Genomic DNA, 19,878 nt, shown 5'->3' on the forward strand with positions numbered 1-19,878 from the left:
CAAGAAGCGCCAGCCAGTGTACTCTACACCAGAAATGACCGTTCACCCGAAGGACTGCAATCGGCACTAAGGCATTGACCCATTGCTCATATCTGGCCATACAGATATACAAACACCACACAAGGCAACTGAGAGTAACCAATTCACCTGATATCCATGTGGGAGTGGACTGTAGGAAACCTGATTGGGAGGAAAAACACTCAGATAGGGACTTGAACCCATGACCCCAGTTTCTGGAAGGTAAACGTGCTATAAACCATGCCACTGTGATGCCCTCAAGTTTAAGAAGTTCACAGTTTTGACTTATTTTGTCCAGTATAGCCATGTTCATTATGTATATATCAGCTGTGTTTATAGTATGTTATGCTTTAGTATCAAGAAACGGTTTAATATTTGGTGTATTTCAAACAGATAATATTTGTTGTAAACCTCTGACAATATCTTTATTATAATTCCAAGAAATTAAATATTGAAATCAAAATTTTCTCTATCAATTTTTTTCTCTCACAAATAGAGCTTAAAAGGTCTTATGAATGTATTAATTAAAAAATTACTCGCATAAAGAGATCTCATCAGCTCTATTCTTGCACATTTTAATCCCTTACAGAATGAGCTGTCTAAGGGCTCTGGCACTTTTCTGTAAATAAGCCATTTCTGGCCACGCCCCATGTGTACGCTAAGTGTTTACCACACGTTAGTGTTAGCTTGTGCTCTGAATGGCAAAAAACGAACAAGCTTATTCATCACATAACTGTGATAAAAGCACAAAACTCACTGTGCAACGCCCTGTGTTTATGACGTATATGTGACATTTTGACGGTTCCACTAAAACTGGTGGAAATGAAGGCTGGTTTGCTGAAAAACACCACATCTCTTATTAGTCCAAACAAAACTCTTTTGGTGGAAAAACACTAATTGTGACGTCACAATAAAGGAGCAATGCCAAACCATACTCATAAAACTATACGATTCCTGACACCAAACTTGTTTTTTTTTTCGTTCTTGAAGTGCTTATAGGGACAGTCCAGACCCAAGTGGAAATACAAAAGCACACAAAAAGTTAATTTTGCATAATATGTCCACTTTAAAATTTCATATTAATGGAAATATCTATCAATCATGATCTATGAGCAACTGTCACTTGCACCTTACTTTTTAGCAAACAATGAGACATATTGTAATACATTATAAATGACTATTAGTATATTGAATAAGTGTTCATGAGTGTTGAATGGGTAATCATATTTATGAATATTTACAGAGATATTTATAATGCCTTACTAATGTTTTATACTGTTTTATGAATGTGTTTATAGAGTCCTATTGTTTGTTCCTCCTGAACTATTTTTTTGTATTTGACTGCAGTATGTGAGTGTAGTAGTGTGATGGTGTAAAGTGTTCTCTGAAAGCTGAACCATGACCTACGAGTGGGTAAACAGCACAGCATGTCTTGATGCTTTAACGTGAAGTACAATTCTGAGTGGAGCGTCTGTGGCCGAGGCTTTGAGTGTGGCCCCTCTCAGGCTTTGATAATCTGGTCTCTGTGGACCTCTCAGAAATGCATTACAGAAATTGCAAGAATAATTGAAATTTGCCACTGAGCCAGAGCAGACAGCATAAGACCAGCAGTAAATTACACCCCCTCACTATGAGATGCTATATACAGCACCCACCCTTACATTATTCCCTTCACCCAGATCGTGTGCAACAATATCCTGGAGTATGAAGTCTAGTATCTAAAAAGTGACACATTGATTACACGCTTCCCTGCTGTATATAACTGAAAGACATGTGATAATCTTTGCATATTCGGAGCATTTGAATCACATAAACAATTTATCAAATATTGCTCTCATCTTTGATATGCAATCTATGTTGTTTGGCAGGAAACCCACCAGCCAGGGGACCTCAGGCTTCTGAAGCAGTTGTTTGTGAGAGTGAGAGCAGATCTGCCATTCAGGTGACGCTCTGCCTTCCCAGCTAATTAAAGCTAATAGAATTCTCCAAGTCCCAAGGCAAGAATGCCATTTGACGGGAGTAAAAATAATTCCCTCAGTCAAATGAGACGGCGCAGCCGCCACCCCCACCACTAATGAGGGCCATGACAGAAAATGTAAATGTGTAAATCTCCACACCCTCCCTCAAAATCCCCCAGCATCCCCCTCTGCCCTCGCTGTAACTCAACTCCTGTGACAGTCACCATGTTACCGGTGGTTCGCTGCCAACAAAAACAGAATTGCTTAGTGTCGGGTTATTGGCTTATTTTTATGAAGCTGCCACATTTATTTTTCTCAGCCTGTGTGCTGCAGTAATCAACGTGAGTAATGTATTTATTCGCCTGAAATGAGAAAGCATTAACCAGAGGCTGTTGGAATGAATACCATTAAAAACAACAACATCAACAACAAAAAAACAGAGCAAACAAAGAAGCTGCAGCAGCAGCAACTGCAGCAGATGGAGCTCCTGAAGACACTAGATAGATAAGACCACCGGCAAAAGACTAAAAGAAACAGAAGCATGGACGTAAAGAGAATTGCCCTGAACTGCTGCCCTACACAGAAGAAGTAAACAGAACTGTCTAATACAGGCATTGTACACAACCATGCACTGATAGATAATTGGTATAGCACATACAGTATTACTATAACGTTTGATGGCATCACATTTAATTAGCTCGCCACACACAGTGTCATAATAATAAACAAATATACAGCTCTGGGGAAAAAAAATAAGAGACCGCTTAAAAATGATAAGTTTCTTTGATTTTACCAAATTGAAAACCTCTGGAATATAATCAAGAGGAAGGTGGATGATCACAAGCCATCGAACCAAGCTGAACTGTTTGAATTTTTGCACCAGGAGTGGCATAAAGTTATCCAAAAGCAGTGTGTAAGACTGGTGGAGGAGAACATGCCAAGATGCATAAAAACTGTGATTAAAAACCAGGGTTATTTTACCAAATATTGATTTTTTAACTCTTAAAATGTTATGAATATAAACTTGTTTTCTCTGCATTATTTGAGGTCTGAAAGCTCTGCATCTTTTTTGTTATTTCATCCATTTCTCTTTTTCGACAACAAATGCTTTATACCTATTAATAGCAACATCAGAGAAACTGATTTAGAAACTCAAGTGGTCTCTTAATATTTTTTTTTCCAGAGCTGTATATAATCTGTGTAATAAGACCACAAGCAACATAAACATGGATAAAGCCCTGTATTTACACTAACGCTAAAAACATGCAGAATAGCCCTGAAATGCTGCCCTACGCAGGAGTACACAGGTGTAAGTAACACGGACATGTAGCAGTTAACATGCTGCCTTGAGATGTAGTGACAAATTATGTCCAGTAATACAGTCATTTGTTACCAGTACTGATAATTATTACAGCACATAAATGCAGCGTTTAATGGCATATGTTTTAATTAGCATTTCCCACATGCAAAAAGAAAGAAGCTAAAGAAAATCATAGATAAAGGATAAAGCCCTGAATTTATGCTAACTCACTGCAGAATAGCCCTGAAAAGCAGTCCTCCAACAGAGCGCTGGCTTTCTTTCTGATGGCCTATTGCTCCAGTTTTACACGTTAGGGTTCCTGCACAGGAATACACCCTGATGTTTCACAGCACAGAGGCTCGGAAACGGACAAAAGCTTCCCGTCTGTCCGTCCGTCTGCACGCTGCTCACATTTAAACAGGCAGCACTGTGATATTTGTTGCCTATAAATACAAGTGTAGTAGGAAATTGAACAGAGCAGGCCGCGCCGAATTTAAAGCGAGGCTTTGATGGAGAGACTGTTTCTTCAGAGAGTGAAGTGTTCCTGTGCCAGGAAGAATATTGAGTTGTATTAGACACGGAGATGCTTTATCTGATGCCCTTTGGGCTCAATTAACATACAAGGGAGCACAGTGGAAAGGATGCAGCACACAGAGAGAATGGGAAAGGCTTGACAGTGTGCCATGATTGCTGATGAGGTGGGGGGATGCTGTCGAGTGTCCTTCATCTAAGTGAAAGCAGAAATCTAGCAGGAGATAAGAGAGTTTCAGAGAAGCCTGGAAAAGACCCAGTCATCACCTTGGACTCGCTGTATGCCTCAAGTTCCATCTAATCAGAAAAATATTAGCTCTGAGCCTGTGCTTGTATTGCGCCAGTTAAGCACCTGATTATGTAACGTATAAAATCAGAAATGTGTTGGATAAAACATGATGTGCTAAATGCTTATGATATAAAATAACAGTATCAGTGTAGAATATGAAAAAAATGGTAAAAAAAAAAAAAGAGACAGCAAAACATAAAAAATAGCATATTAGCTGAAAAAGACAGCATTCTAAATAAAGAAAGCACTGATTCAGTTTGCCCGTCTGCAAGGAGCAGAAAAAATGCTTCCAGGGTTCCAGTTTAGAAAAACAATTTCTGGTACCTGGAAAATCACCCTCAGGCATGAGGTAAAAATCAATAGGGTTCATTCAAGCAATACAAAGGGAACCCACACACAGCACTTGTCACGACAAACTTCACCTATATGCCTGATAATTACAAATACACATACACAGCACTGTCTATGAGTCACTGGCATCTTGAAAAAGGCTAGTTTTTGAGCTATAAGCAATTATTTAAAATCATTAGAAGGAACGTAAATTGCGTTTTACTTTAAATCTGATATGTAACACTGACATGTAATAGACATGATGTAAGACATTTCACATGCTCTCCTGAGATGCGCAAAATCATGATATTAAACACTATAGTATCTGTCATGACATCATGTTACAAAATGACACCATGAACCACTTAACATGCCTGCATTTATGTAAATTTTCTGCCTGATATTATACAGCTATATCTTAAGGATTTCTCAAGCACTGCATATAAAAGTGTCATGTTTGGTTTAGAAGCTTTATTAAAAACCTTAACTGTAATTGTTAAAGAAAATACTTTAATAATTAAATAATAAATATAATGAATACAATTCATAAAAATGCCACTTTCTTGAACATTTAACAGTTTAAAATTAATATTTTGTTAAATACAAATGAATCATTTCATTGTTCTTTTTTATGTCTATTTTTTATGTCTATTTTATCTTATGCAGAATTTGGGGTTGATTCCTCTTTAACCTGATCTGATATTATTACGTGTATTAAGAGTACAGAGTGAACAGGCAGCTTCTCCAACTGTCCTGTAGAAGAATCTCTAAAACCCTTAAAGTTTCAGAATGTAAAAAACTTATTTTACTGTAGAATAAAGGATTTTTTTTTATTACCTACACCTGTAGCCCATATACGGACTAAGGTCTTTTAAAGGGTTAAAATAAAATACATAATCTGTTATTTAAGCTTATTGCAGCATATTATATCTGCTATGTCATGTTTAAGGCATGGTTATGTCAAGTGTTACCAAAAATAAGTTAACCCTTGTGTGGTGTTCATATTTTGTTACTCGTTTACTTTGTTACTTGTATTTAATTCAGCAAAATTAAGCAATTTTACACTAAAATGCTTTACACATGCTTGCTTCACCTAAATTGCAAGCAATATAAACAGCTTACATGGTTAATATTTGCCCTTTACCTTTCTTATGTTACATTTCTTTTAAAAAGTGCTACTCTTTTTTATCAGTTTTTTAATAAAATGTAAAAGAAAATGAATTAAACTCAAGATATGAGTAGAAAATTTGTTTAGTTTCAAATTTACAAATGAAGCAACGTTTATTAGCTCTTGGCCAAACATACTGTATGTAATATAAATGTGTGTGTGTGTGTGTGTGTGGGGGGGGGGGGGGGGGGGGGGGGTTAAGAATGCAGAACACCATGTTCTAACCATTTCCAAAGCTCTCTTTGGGGAGGGACAGAATTTACCACTATATTTTACAATAATTTACAATATACGACAATGCAATCAAATGAGCTGCTGGTGGATTTATTTTTTATTTTTTTGAAAATTAAGCAAATATTTGAGAAGTATAAATATGAATTTGGTGTCTGCTTTTATGTAAAAAAAAAATCACATTGTTTTTTTTTTTTAAAGGGGGTGATTTTTAGCAAACAATTATTTGGTGAACAGACAATTGGTCTGTACTGGAACTGGAAATTATAAAATGTCAAATTTACAAAGCCTTTTTAAAGTCTTTAGTAAAGCAGTGTTGGAACATATGGTGTTACTGCATTCTCTACTGCAGCATTTACACACTTACACACAGCACATTCACACTTTCACCATAATAGCTAGAAACAGATAACTCTAACTATTAAAAGTATAAGTCTTTTCTTTAGAGAAATTACAGATAAGGCCAGAGAACACGAGTACAGTGAGTACTGATTCCTACACCTTGAAAAAAATCTTGGAAACTGAAGAAAACTGCTACAGGAAGAGTCACGTCTGACTGAAAAAATAGCAGTTTATCAGGGCCATATTACACTGCTACTCGAGGACTACACGTAAATTCCTGTCTGGGAAACCAGCCCATGGTGTTTTTTTTTTTGTTTTTTTTTTACAGGCAGACACACTTATTACTGACATAAATATTTTTTAACATTTTTGCAGACTGCCCAAGGTTTCTGCGCAGTACAATATGCTACAATGCTCCAGATTCCTGGCTAAACCTGGGCAGCTCCGCGTCTGATTAATTATGCATTCGACTACATCTGTCCAGAATAAACCAAAGCTGTTTAGCTGTTTATAAATGAGAGCACAGCTGACCAAGCCTTGCCCACCCTAAAAACAAGTCAAATATTATCTACTGAACTCTGGAAGATCCTTGTCACCCTATAGCCTTCTGGCGCCGTGTTTAGTCCAGGGTCAGGAGGCCTTCCAGTGAATAGTCACTATAGAGCATTAACGAGACTAGCTGAATGCATAAGTGCACCAGCCCTACAGAACAAACAACAGCTGGGGCTGTTTGGGTGGCAGCTGCAGGGAGTGGAGGGGACTACTCTGTGGAGCATCGAGGGACTTAGAGCCAGACAGCCATTCATTACAGTGCCGCCTGTTACATCATCAGAGAATCGCCAGGCAAGGTGTTTAAAACTGCATACAAACAAATCCAAATGACCAAACAGGCCATCAGACTATTGTGAACCCTGTAAACCCCGTACAGCATCCCAGAGAGCAGCTGGGGAGATCTCCCACCTGCACTGTGTTCCTCCACTACAGTAATGATGATAAATCTCCTGATGACACAAAACCGCAGTGATCACGACAGCACTTTCGGAAGAAATCCATACCTTTCAGTCTTTCGCCCAGCAGGCCCGCCTCATGCTCGGAATAGTGCATGATGGGGGGAGGGGAAGGGGGTCTCAGGCGGTCTTCCTGGACTTTACGGCGATGACGTTCTTCTCGCGCCAGTAACCTCTGCTTGCACTCCCACTCGTACAAGTCGTCCCTCGCTTGAGCAAAGTCCACGTGAATGCGGCCCGAATCCTTCTTGTCTGTGCTGGAACCGATGCGCATCCGGTAGCCTAACATAACCCGCATCAAACAGAGCCATTACTCATCCACACTGACACCACTTTCCACATTCCTGTACTGAAACAAAGGCATATTCATTACAGAGAATAAGAGTGCAAGTATAAATACGTTGTGAGAAAGTATTTGCCAGTAATAGCCCTTACAGATTTCTTTATATTTTTTGTCACCCTAACATTTTTCAGATTATCAAGCAAACTTTAATATCAGACAAAGAAAATACAAAAAAAAATACAAAAAGCAGTTTTTAAATAATAGTTTTATTAACCAAAGCAAAAAAGGCTATCTAAACACAGCTGGCCCTATGTGAAAAAAATAATTACCCTCCAGAAAAAGAACATAATACTGAACTTAAAACATGGTGGTGGTGGTGGTATGACAGTCTGGGGCTGCTTTGCTGCTGTAGGACCTGGACAACTGGCTGTAATTAATGTAACCATGAATTCTACTCTCTATCAAAAAATCCTGAAGGAGAATGTCTGACCATCGGTTCATAACCTCAAGCTCAGGCATACTTGGGTTCTGCAGCAGGACAATGATCCAAAACACACCAGAAAGTCCACCTATGAATGTTTTAAAAAAAAACAATTTAATGAAGGTTTTTGAGTAGCCTAGTCAAAGTCTGATTGAGGTGCTGTGGCATGATCTTAAACGGGTGGTTCATGCTGGAAACCCCTCCAATATGACTGAATTGAAACAATTCTGCAAAGAAGGGCTACCCAAAATACCTCCATAGACATGTGAAAGACTCGTTGGAAGTTATTGGAAAAGCTTGATTGCGATTGTTGCCACAAAGGGTTTTTTCCCTTAATAGATAAAAGTCTCATTTAAAATCTTTTTTATGTTTTCTCAGGTTATAGATAGATAGACAGATAGACAGACAGATAGACAGACAGATAGATAGACAGATAGATAGATAGATAGATAGATAGATAGATAGATAGATAGATAGATAGATAGATAGATAGATAGATAGATAGATAGATAGATAGATAGATAGATAGATAGATAGATAGATAGATAGATAGATAGATAGATAGATTCAGTTAGCAATGTTATTTAGCATGGGTGAGCCTTATCTCACTACATTTTATTAAAGCACATTCAGGAAAACTAATATTAAAAATGATAAAGGTGCAGACTTTGCCATAGACTGAATGGACTAAAGTATTGGAACTCATACACACTTCACCTATTGGAGCTTCTATTACATCCAATTCTAAATCCAGAGGCATTATGACAGAGTTAGTTCCCTCTTTGCAGCTCTAACAGAGGCTTTGAAACTCTGCAGTTATTGAGTCAGCAGAGAATTAGCAACTTTTCTGCAGTAGAAAAGTTTAAAACTCTGTGCATTTACATGGTCTGACACTTCACAAATTCAGTAAGGTCTTTAGAATGAGATTTTCTGTCACTAATGTTTGTAATGGCAGCCCGCATGGCTAGGTGCTTAATTGGTTTTTGAATTATGATTTCATTTAGTAATGGAAAAAGTAAGAGCATTAGTAACTATTCTGCACTAGAAAAGTTTGTAACTCTTTGCATGGTCTGACACTTCATGAATTCAGTAACTCAGAACGAGCTATTCTTTCACTAATGTTTGTAAAGACTGTCTGTATGGCCATGTGCTTAATTTGTGATTGTGTGTGTGTGTACGTTATTGTAAAAGCTTAATACGAACCAGACAGATAAAGGGCTTTGTCCACCATGAACTCCTCGCTGAAACGAATGTGACAGAAGTTTTTCTTGCTTTTGCGGATGGCGACGATTTCCCCACACTGGTCAAACACCTCTCGGATAATCTCCTCACTCGCATTCTCTGGAAGTCCACCAACGAAGACTGTTTTACAGCCTGGAGGCCGTTCTCTTGTGGATGGAGGCGGTAGATCTGCAATGTAAAAGGAGACAAACATTAAAAATCATACAGAATATACAACTGATACATTTTTTTATGATTTTTGTTTCATTTAAAGCAGCACAAGGTAGGATTTCCTTGATTTTTGATCTTTTTAAAGAAGTAAAATTAGAACTTGAAACTCACTGCAGCTCTGCATTGAGGTGTAATAGGAGAAATAACGGTGTTCTTGTGTTTGACTCTGTAAGTTTTCCGAGGCGGCCGCGACCAATGCTCGCGAGAACTGCGACCTGCTTTCCAAGCTTTAGTTCTAACAGTTCTACAAGGACTACTGGTTCATTCTTTACAAACTAACATACAGACACTCTGGCAGAAGCTGAAAAAGAGACCGAATATGTCTGTGAAAGCCAGAAAATGAGAAAGAGACTCTACAACTGTAGGGGGAGCCCACGAGCACAAAATCTCAATCCTAACTATAGTAGTGAAGCTTTAAGTTGTGATGAGACAGCAGCATGAAGAAAGTCTTACTGGGATTTTGAGGGAAGAGCGTGCAGCTTTTGCAGTGGATGATTTCCTTGATGACAGGCAGCTCCGGAGGCACAGGTGGGGGAGGCACAAGACTGATCCCTGCCATCATGGGGTTAATGGGGGCGATAATTCCTAAGTTGGGGTCGAAACCCTGAATGCAAATGGAGTCTGAGGAGGCAGAAAAACACACAAAATAAAGAGTTATTAATGAAGCCATTGATTAGGAGCTAAACTATTAAACTGCTAGAGCAGAACAACAAAGAAGCACAAAGTTTTCAGAGACCCACCTCCCTCTGCCTTATTAATTCCAGAAAAAGTAAATCCATATTCTTTAAATCATTTTCCTCACATTGCAATAACACTAAGCCATGTAGGATATGGAACAGAAAAGTCCCTGAATTTACTTAGAAGTAAATACTATATATAAAATAAACTGTGGGGAGTGGAGTTAGTGTTATGCATCTGTAGGAGCAATTTCAGTCTATCTTAGTGTACTCCTCTTATGGAAAGTAGTCAAATATTTATTTTTCATTGATTTTCTTTTACTGTAAAAAAAAAAAGAGTCTTCTATCTTAATGCTGCCAAAACACGAGCAGAAAAGAGCAGAAACAGAGCCACTGCTGCACATTTGTGAAGAATGACTGCATGCCATCTCCTTAAAATGTAAGTACTGTCCTAAATCCCAACAGAAAACCATTTCAAAAGAAAAAGATCTCACTTTCACAGCTGAGGACCAGTACTCTGCCTTTAGGTATATGAACTGCTGTCCTCTTCATATTTGTTGTGTTGTTTTTTTCTCCTGATATCAAAATATTAGCATGTTTACTCATCAACTGCATCAACTGACCTGAACATATTTTATTTAAATACATGTCATTTGCTGTAGCCTGCAAGGATATACTAGGTGCTTTGTTTAAAACAATGCATTTTGAATAAGTAGAATTTAGTGTACTTAGACAGGACAGAGAGAGTGCATACGAGAGAAAAAAGGGCGAGAGAGGAAAAGACACATACGTAGTGAGAGAGTGACAAATCCTGAGCATCCTGATTGACCTCTCCTCATGCTTAGCTGGCCAATGAGGTTTCAGTGTGGGAGGGACTAATGTTAGCTGGTGTTAGGAAGTAAGTGTTAGGGAGGTACTGTACTCATTACATTAACATTATGTTATAGAGTAAAGTAACTGCAGACTTTAATAAAAAAAACTTTATTTTCTTAGACAAACAATCATTTCAGGGAGGTATTATCCTAGAATCTAATGGGAAAAAACCCTCCAGCCTTTGTAATGTTTAGTTTAATATAGAAACATCAATCTATCAAAATGAATGTAGTGCAAAATTGTTTTTGAGGCCTAAATGTTTAGCCCTCCTCACCAGTAGAAGGTACAAATGGAGGGCATGAATAAAAAAATAGCAATTATTCGACGTATTAAGCAAATAATCAGCAGATTAGTTAACTACTAAAATAGTCATTAGTTGCCGGCCTAATATGCTATATATCAAACAAAATAGCTGTAGTCAAAAATGAATCACCGTCAGTGTGCAGCCATTATCTCCAGATGTTTAATCTATGTTGCAGTGTACCTGCCAGATCTAAGTGTTAAAGGCTGTAAGAGCAAGTCACCACTTCCTGTTTCTTTCTGAGTGTTTAATAAAACAGCTACAATTTGCAATGATGATAATTGTTAATATGCTACAGGTTACAAGTAACAAAGTAATTAAAACAAGTACATTAAAATAACTACACACAGCATTTCCTTATACACGTATACTAAATATATGTGTATACTAAATACTAAATAGTTCCAAAAAGAAAATCATTCCAGAATCATTCCTCATTTTCATAGCAGGCCACAGCAACAGCAACAGATTTCAGAACATAAATCATATGCTAAACCAGCTCCACACCCTATTTGTCTCATGATTTTGTCTCATTATATCAGAATATAAAATTTCAACTATTACAACTCTTCCAGCATATCAGAAGAAAAAGAGACCACCATTCTAGCGGTCATATGAAATGCATGTGTTCCTCAGCAGATCCGTGTGAACCTTACAGGGTTCAGAAAATATAATGCGTGATGATTCTAACAGGTAAATTGCACATAGAAATGCCTTGCATTCATCACTTGTTAGCGCTGTTTTTCCTCCCTCTGAGAATGATTCAAGGACTGCTCATTCTTTTGGCCTGGAGCTCCTCGCTTGCTGCCAGACACTGAAGGACGGCTTTTATTTGCTATTATTATCTTTTTTTTCCCCTTTCCACAGAAATTAGATCCACCGTGAAGTCTCCAAGAGTCAGAGCTGCTCCACAGAAAACAGCTGCCCGTGATTAGCAGGGAGGCGAGATGTCATCAATCAGAGGCCTCCACAGATACCATTATCAACCATTTGTGGGCCACTTCAAATATCAGTTCCATAAGGAGTTCTTTCTCTTCCTGTACTCCTTGGCCATGAGAAACACCTCCAGCCATCGCTCATCATGGTGCATCTGGGAGACCTGCACTTCCCCAGCAGCCACAGTGATGATGTGTAACTCGGATAGGAACACAAAAACTTAATCAGCCGCCTCGGCTGAGAGCAGCCACTGTGCAGACTGAAGGGCTACTCGTAATAAGAGCGAAGCTACGTGAGAGCACATCTGAGGGTCTTCTGGAGGTGAAATTCTGTCCTTTTCACCTTTGTGGTGTTGGTGTTTCTTTTTTTTATATTTCTCTTGTAAAAGTTCAGCAAGTTTGCTCAGACATCAACTGACCTGGAAGTGTTATATTAGAACTGGTCGAGTAAAATAATTAAAAAAATATACAATAAGATTAATCACAACAGAATTATATGATTATTACACCTTTTCTTCTCCTTAAGACTAAGCTGTTAATAAAAAAATATGTAAAAAAAAAAATGAATGTAAAAATAATTATATGAATGTAAAAAAACATCATAAGTGTGCCTGTCAGTCATAATAGCAGCTCACTGTAGTTTTAATGTTTTTTTTTTTTATCTTTTAATGTGTGTTAATGTGAGTTACTGAATTGAATAGAGAGTTTAATGGAGGAAATAAATGTTAGTGTAGCTCCATATTCCACATTCATCAAGACAGAAAGAGGAAACGTGTTCGTTTGAGAAAGAGCATATATTTCAGATATATATAAAAGGAAATTTATCTTCTGAAAAGGGCAGTAAACAACGCTGTGCTACATTGCTAAATATAACTGCTAAATACATCAACCAGGCTCTGTAAACTTTGTCAAGTGAATCATTTGAGGAAAAAAAATAATCTGAATAGTTTTCAGATGAATTGCATGCGATAACTTGTTAATGTTAACAGCCCTAATTAAAACACATTAAAAATGAATATGTATTGGGCATGCATATCATTTACTGTATCTTGACAGGATACACTATGTGTTTTAGATTTAAGACAACACATTTAGAATAAATCTAATTTACTGTATCTTGACAGGATACATTATATCAAGCTAAAAAAGGGGTAGACTAAGAAATAATTGCAAGAAGCAAGCAAGGGTTTTTAATTTCTGTTGGATTTACAAAAATACATGCTTTTTTTTGAAGAAAAGTAAATTCTTTGTAGCGTCTAAACATTTCATTGTGTTTTTAAACCAAATAAACAAGCTATTTAGAAATTCTTTATTATTTCTTGCAGACGCAATGTAATTGGTTTGCGTTCAAACGTCTACACACAAGATATAATCTGGCATAGCCACGCCCACTACTAACTTTATTGGCTACTGATGGTTTGGGGTAAAGCACATTTCTAAGGCCTGGAAACGAGTTTACGTGCCCTATGTTTAGGCAGTGAAACCATGATGAGTAAATCTCCAACTGTTTTCTTTAGCTCCTGGCATCACCTATTTGTATTCTGGGTGTGCATTTTTTTTATTTTGTCACCATCAGTATGTACTCATTCATGCATCCGGCTATCTTCTATTATTCTAAAGGTGTTTACCTTTAATCTATGCTGCACTGTGTATACCAGGCCTTCCTTTCAGCAAGTTCACACTTTCTGTGCTACTACTTTTTTTGTTGTTTTATTCGTATTTTTCTTTAAGAAAAAGCTTAATCTGTGAAACTGGAATGTTCTAGTAATCAGACTTTCAGCATGTTTCAATGGGACACGTTCTTTAACAATGTATCAGAGGATACTCAAGTCTACAGCGTTGAATACAATGCATTGAATGTTGTTATATTTTGAAAAACAGTTTACTCCAGACAAAGTGGTGGCAGTTTTTGTGCTGAAATGGGAAAGTGATTTGAACTTATTTGAAAGGAAAAAAAAAACACATTTGAAATAGACTGCCTGCCCATCACACTGGCACCAATCAATAGCAATTATGAAGTCATTTTTTTTTATCTAGAGAGTTTTTTTTTTAAATATTGCTTCAAAAATGTAAAAAAAGTAAGTGTATTCTGATTTCTGCCCTTTCCCAAATATAACATGGACTCAGTATACATGTTTAATGTCTGCATTAATCTCTATATTCTGAATATGCATTCCCAATGTGCGAATCCCAACAGTCCTGCTCATTAATAAGTAACATCAGTATCGAGAGATTATGCAGATCTCAAGACCAAAGAGATAAATTCAGCTAAATCTAAGACTTCTTAAGCTTCCATCCTCAGACATCACGGTCAGTCCAGACTGCACCGTAACAAACACACAGGGAGTTGTTTCCTAGATAAAACGCAGCAGTGGCTAAATAGGTCATCACAAGTGCACACCAGCGTTTCTACTGTATTGTTTTTTTTCATCAACTCAGCTCGGGCTTCCTGAATCTTTGCATAAATCCATGAGTTCAGCCATTCAGGGCTTACACCCATTCTGACTCCAAATCTCCCAGTGTGCTCATTTAATAGCGCTCAAAATGGAGCTTTAACAATAGCAACTCCAACGGCGAGAAAATCCGCTATATTTAGAGCCGGCTTCTTTGTGCTTCTTTACAAATCCTGCTGGATAAGTGTAGACTGAGAAATAATTGCACGAAGCATCAAATGTTCAAACGCAGCGACGAAAATAAACAGTTACAATCAGCTGAAACTGAAAGTATTAAAAATAAAAATATATACACAAGTGCAAATAGTACAAAGCTGCTTTGTGTGCAGTAAGTTCAGAAGCTGTTTAATACAGTGCGTCAAAAGCAATTCCTGTAATATTTACAACTGTCCTAGAAAATCTGGTTTAAAGAGACCAGAACAAAACCTTTGCAGACATTACGGAATATACTTAAAACCCTGACAGAGCCCAGATGCTTTTGCTTTTTCCAGTCTTTCTTTTGAAGATGGAACTTTTGTAAATATCACAATGCTCCTGCTGGCTCCTGTAGGTTGGTACTGTTTGTTCTCAAAGATCCTTTTTTCCAGTGTGACTGGGTCTGCACTGCCAGGTGTGTGTGTGTGTGTGTGTGTGTTTATCTAATATCAGATCATTCCTATGAAAATATACAGATACTTGATGTACACACCGTACACATGAAAAGAAACCAATTATATTTAAAGACAGTGTTATGAAGTTATGAAATGCTAAAAGCAGGGCTGGGTGATATTGCAAAAAAAATTAAATCTCAGTTTTTTTTTTATTTGTAGATGTGCCAAAATAGTGACAACCAGCCCCATTTACAGCAGTGGTTCTCAAACTTTTTGTCATTTCTAAAAACTACCTAATGTAGATAATGTGTGTGCTTTGATCACTTTTGAGCAGAACATTGATTACGGTCAGCGCAGTGCACCAACTGAGACATAACAGAAAACTTGAGAATGAGGGTAATAACAGTAGTGTATTCCCTTAAACCATAGGTTAATTATTCTGCTATTGGAAATGATGGGGTTCCACATGGTTCTATGGTAGGACCTGTGGACCATGCTCTGTTTGTAGCTGCGCTGTTTGGATTGTAAGCGCTGCATCGTTGCTAGGTTACCTGTATGTGGTGGAGTAATACATGGAGAGCTTCAGTTACAGTGCATTACCGGCTGATAACAGCACTCATAGAACACCTCTCAGCCAATCACACTGCATGGTCAGAACTAACATTGGTATAATAATACTATACTTCCATAATAACGCACTGATCAAGAACAAATAAAAAAGATTTGTGCATACATCCTGAGGTAATCTGGCATACCACCCTGCGATGTCCTAGATACCGCCAGTGGTACACATGCACCACAGTCTGAGAACCACTGATTTAGAGAGATCAAACACGTAAACCAATGATTCTTTTACATTTATTTTCAGGGCAGTAAAATCTGTGCAAACACTATAATACTTATACCAAAATATATTTGAAAAAAATTAGCTATTTTTTAAATAAAAGAAAAGATCCCTTCAACCTTACGCAAAACTTTTATATTGAACAAAGTGTACTTCTTTAGAGGTTTTGAGACTGAAGCACAAGCCTATGTACTAAAAACATCCAGCATATACTTCAAACGTGAGCTGATCCAACTTATACCAGGCCTCTTTAAATATGCACAATCTCTAGAATCTGCTCATGCATTTGCATTTTAATCCCTGCTTAATTTGCCTGGATCTGCTGTGGCTCCTTGGCGTGATGGTAATTACAATAGGTTGCACTCTAAGCAGGGACTCTATTTGTATGAGATTGTCTACTGCTATAAATGCAGGAAGAGCACAAAACACAGTCTGAGAGGAAAGCCAATTACATGGCTTCCCTATCATTCACTCTGCTGTTCACTTGAAGCACAGTCCCAGACAGCCCAGTGCTCCTAGTGAAATGGGTGTGTTTATAAATAAGAAAAAGCACATTAACGGTGCCAGCAGCCTGATTATAGTTATTCCGTTAGCAGTTCACCATCCTTCAGCTCATGATTCTCTAGTTTCCACAGACCTGGCCAAAGAGAGGCAGCATTCCGCAGACCAACACCTTTATAAATGATTCTTTCAAGTGGAAATTGGATGTAAGGACCCAGACAGAGCTTTTCTGGGCAGCGTGTGCCTCCAGAGCACTCGAGGGCCTCAGCCTTTTAGAGCTGAAACAACTGGGTACCTCAGCGAAAGAATAAAGCTCAACAGACTGGAACATGGTTTAACATAAAATCCAATGTCTAGTATTGCTTCTAAAGGTCACATATTTGGCTTGGGTGTCCAGTGCCTGAGCGGTTTGCCTAGAGGAATATATGAACCTCCCTTTAGGCTACAGCCGGCTCCTGTGTCTGGGTGAGGGAGCTGGGGTTACAATGCAGAAGTCCACTGGGGCTGGTGAAAGGCTTAGACTGGTTATAGGCCCAAGATGTATGACTCTACCTGACACCAGCTGCTGCCCGGTCAGGCCCATGGGCACGATGCCCAAGTTGTTCATGGCTGTAGCCCAAGCGCCAGGGTCCGCCACAGGCACGCTGAGGTGGCTCTGCTCTGTTCCCAAACCCCCAATGTTCCCAATGCCGTCTGCCGCTGAAAGAGAACAGAGAACTTTATTTCGCAAAACTGCTCTCAGGGAAAAGAGATCATTAAGCCCAGCAAGGTTTTATTGTAAACAACTTCACATCGAGCTAACGCACAAAAAAAACAACCGAGCTGGTACACTTTCTCCTCTAGCGAACAGGTGGCAGCTATAGATCAGCCTGCTGCTGTTTATTTAGGAACACTGAGTGTGACTTTCACAACCCACGTCCACTGTTTACCCACTTTCTCTGAACAGCCTTTCTGCTACTGTGACCTACTGCTGAATCAAATTTGAAGGGTTTGAATTACAGTGTTGGGTTATATAACAACATCAATGCAATGCTAATCACTGACTAGGAGGTTCAAACTGTTTTCAAGATCAAAATGAACAAATTAAAAACGTTATATTTCCTTTCAGAAATCTTTAGAAATCTTTAGAAATCTGTTTAATTTTAAAAGAAATAGAACCAAATTAATTTATATAATACCAATACTAATTGAGAAAATGAGTTGAGAAAATGTTACACGTTACCAAATCTAAGAGAGGTAGGGAAAACATTTGTTAAAATTAGGGTATCAATTAAGAAAGCATTTCAATACAAAATTAAATATTACTGTGATTCTGTCAATCATACTATAATAGATCTGGATAAAACTGATTTTTTATATCACTGCCCAGCATTTAATCACTTTTAAAGATTCTCCTAGAATCATTACACTCTATCTACACTTAATTTTCTGAGCTAATAAGTTCCATTTGTCCCAATACACAAAAGCTGTTACTTTTAGTTTAAGCTTGTAAAGTCATTTAACAAAATATTCAAATGTCAATTTTCCATCCGTCTGACTATAAAGTATTTTAAGTATAACTCTTTTAAAGAACTGTGTTTTTGGCACAACATATAATAACATGTTATCACATATAAACAACTTATATGCTGTGGTGCACTGGAACCTGTTCTCTCCCTGTGTTTGGAAAAAAGCTTGAACCTGGCGGGGTGGGTGTGGCAGGTCTCACACGAGGGTTCAGGGGACCCGTCAGTTCAAAATCAGCTGACCAATGGAGAAAAGCCCCGCCCACCCGAGAAAACTGTGCTAAAACTCAGAACCAAAAAAATTAAGCAAAAGCAAACTAGAGTTTCCTAAAGACTTTATCAGCAAAATTCACAAAAAAATCCAAACTGAAATATTTTTTAAATAACTTCAAAAAATAATAAAGTAACCAAGTAAATTTAAAAATATATATTTGCTATATTTTTTTCTTTTGAATTAGCACCAAACACGTTTTAGTTTTGATTTTTACTCACTCCATAGAACTGTCCATGTGAACAGACAAGCAGCCCTGGCAGTATAGCTTTCGTGGGACATAGAAAAGTAATGGGACGTACTACTTTAATGCCAGTGTAACGCATTTTGTTAACAATTCATAATACATAATAAGCATTACTACAAAGTGTACAGCATGTTTATATATATGTAAAACCATGTTTATGATGGCTTATGAATGTGTTCATAGATTCCATTTGATATTGCATCCACAGGAAGTCTTACCCCCAGCAGTTTTAAGAGTTTAACACAGTATAACATGTTTACTTAATAGTTTGAGACCTTTCCTTCAGTTAGCATTCCTCCTTCAACACCAGGCATGGCTAAACAGACATGCAAAGCCAGGTGTCAATATGAGGCTTATAATTAATCATACCCTAATGAATCATGCTGCAGTGTGCTGGGTCACTGATATCCTGAGGATTAAGCGAGATGGTGGTGAGAGATGTTTAGTTACCACTGGCCATGGCAGGTCTGCTGTAGCTCTGTTTCAGGAGGCCAAAGCTGTCACCAGAGCCCCTGCTCATCCAGGGCAGCTGGCCAGAGGGGAGAAAGGTTTTCAGGGGCTCATCACAGCACACACACAAATCTGTAAGACACAGAAATAAAGATACATTAGTAAATATGTTCATAGGGAAAAAAAGACAAGATAGCATACATGCATAAATTGAGAGGGATGTTTATGAGTCTAGATAGGTGTGTGGACCACAGTGGTACTGCTAGAGGCCAATAACCAATGATTTCATTTAGTTTAAGATGCAACAGATGTTATGTGAATTACTCACAAAAAACAATTATACGAAACCCGCTGATTGCTCTTGCACTGTACAGTCACATGACTGACAAACCTAGCTGCTGGTTTAGCAAGCTACCATATTTTTCCGCACTATAAGGCGCACCGGATTATAAAGCCCACTATCAATGAACGTCTATTTTCTGGTCTATTTTCGTACATAAAGTGCACCCGATTATAAAGCGGTTTAAGCAACACTAGTAAGGAACATGGGTGTTGCCATTTATTCCTTTTTATTCAGCAGGTTTTGCTTCTGGGTGGTAGTAGGGGGGTAACTAAAGTAAAAAAAACAAAAACATTTTCTTTTAAATTCAAACAAGCACTGAATGTTAATCTACACAGATTTCTCTCCTGAAAACTGTTTATTTGGGTGAGTGAAGTGCTTTCTTTAAAGCTAGATTTACAGATTTCCACTTAGCAGCGTTAGCATTAGCGGCTAAAAGGTAAGCCAGTGCGATATTAGCTAGCGGTTCATCCCACAGAGGTTGTTTTACCATGGTAAATG

At 37.9% G+C, this 19,878-nt stretch overlaps 1 protein-coding gene across 5 annotated transcripts in view; it reads right to left on the minus strand.

The window, feature by feature from the left end:
- Positions 1-19,878, minus strand: part of enox1 (ecto-NOX disulfide-thiol exchanger 1) — a 105,032-nt gene that overhangs the window by 23,605 nt on the left and 61,549 nt on the right. For 3 of the 5 annotated variants that reach the window (XM_049484756.1, XM_007251718.4, XM_007251719.4), the window contains exons 2-6: positions 19,038-19,169; positions 17,117-17,263; positions 9,844-10,011; positions 9,142-9,348; positions 7,223-7,456 (exon numbers count right to left, since the gene is read on the minus strand). In XM_049484756.1, the coding sequence (XP_049340713.1) occupies positions 7,223-7,456; positions 9,142-9,348; positions 9,844-10,011; positions 17,117-17,263; positions 19,038-19,107 (826 nt within the window). In that variant the 5' untranslated portion in view covers positions 19,108-19,169. Of the gene's footprint in view, positions 1-7,222; positions 7,457-9,141; positions 9,349-9,843; positions 10,012-17,116; positions 17,264-18,956; positions 19,170-19,878 lie in introns of those variants that run through there. The other 2 variants (XM_049484758.1, XM_049484757.1) reach the window with 2 other exon arrangements.

Source organism: Astyanax mexicanus, chromosome 11 (genome assembly GCF_023375975.1).
Source record: "Astyanax mexicanus isolate ESR-SI-001 chromosome 11, AstMex3_surface, whole genome shotgun sequence".
NCBI classification, from domain to species: Eukaryota; Metazoa; Chordata; class Actinopteri; order Characiformes; family Acestrorhamphidae; genus Astyanax; species Astyanax mexicanus.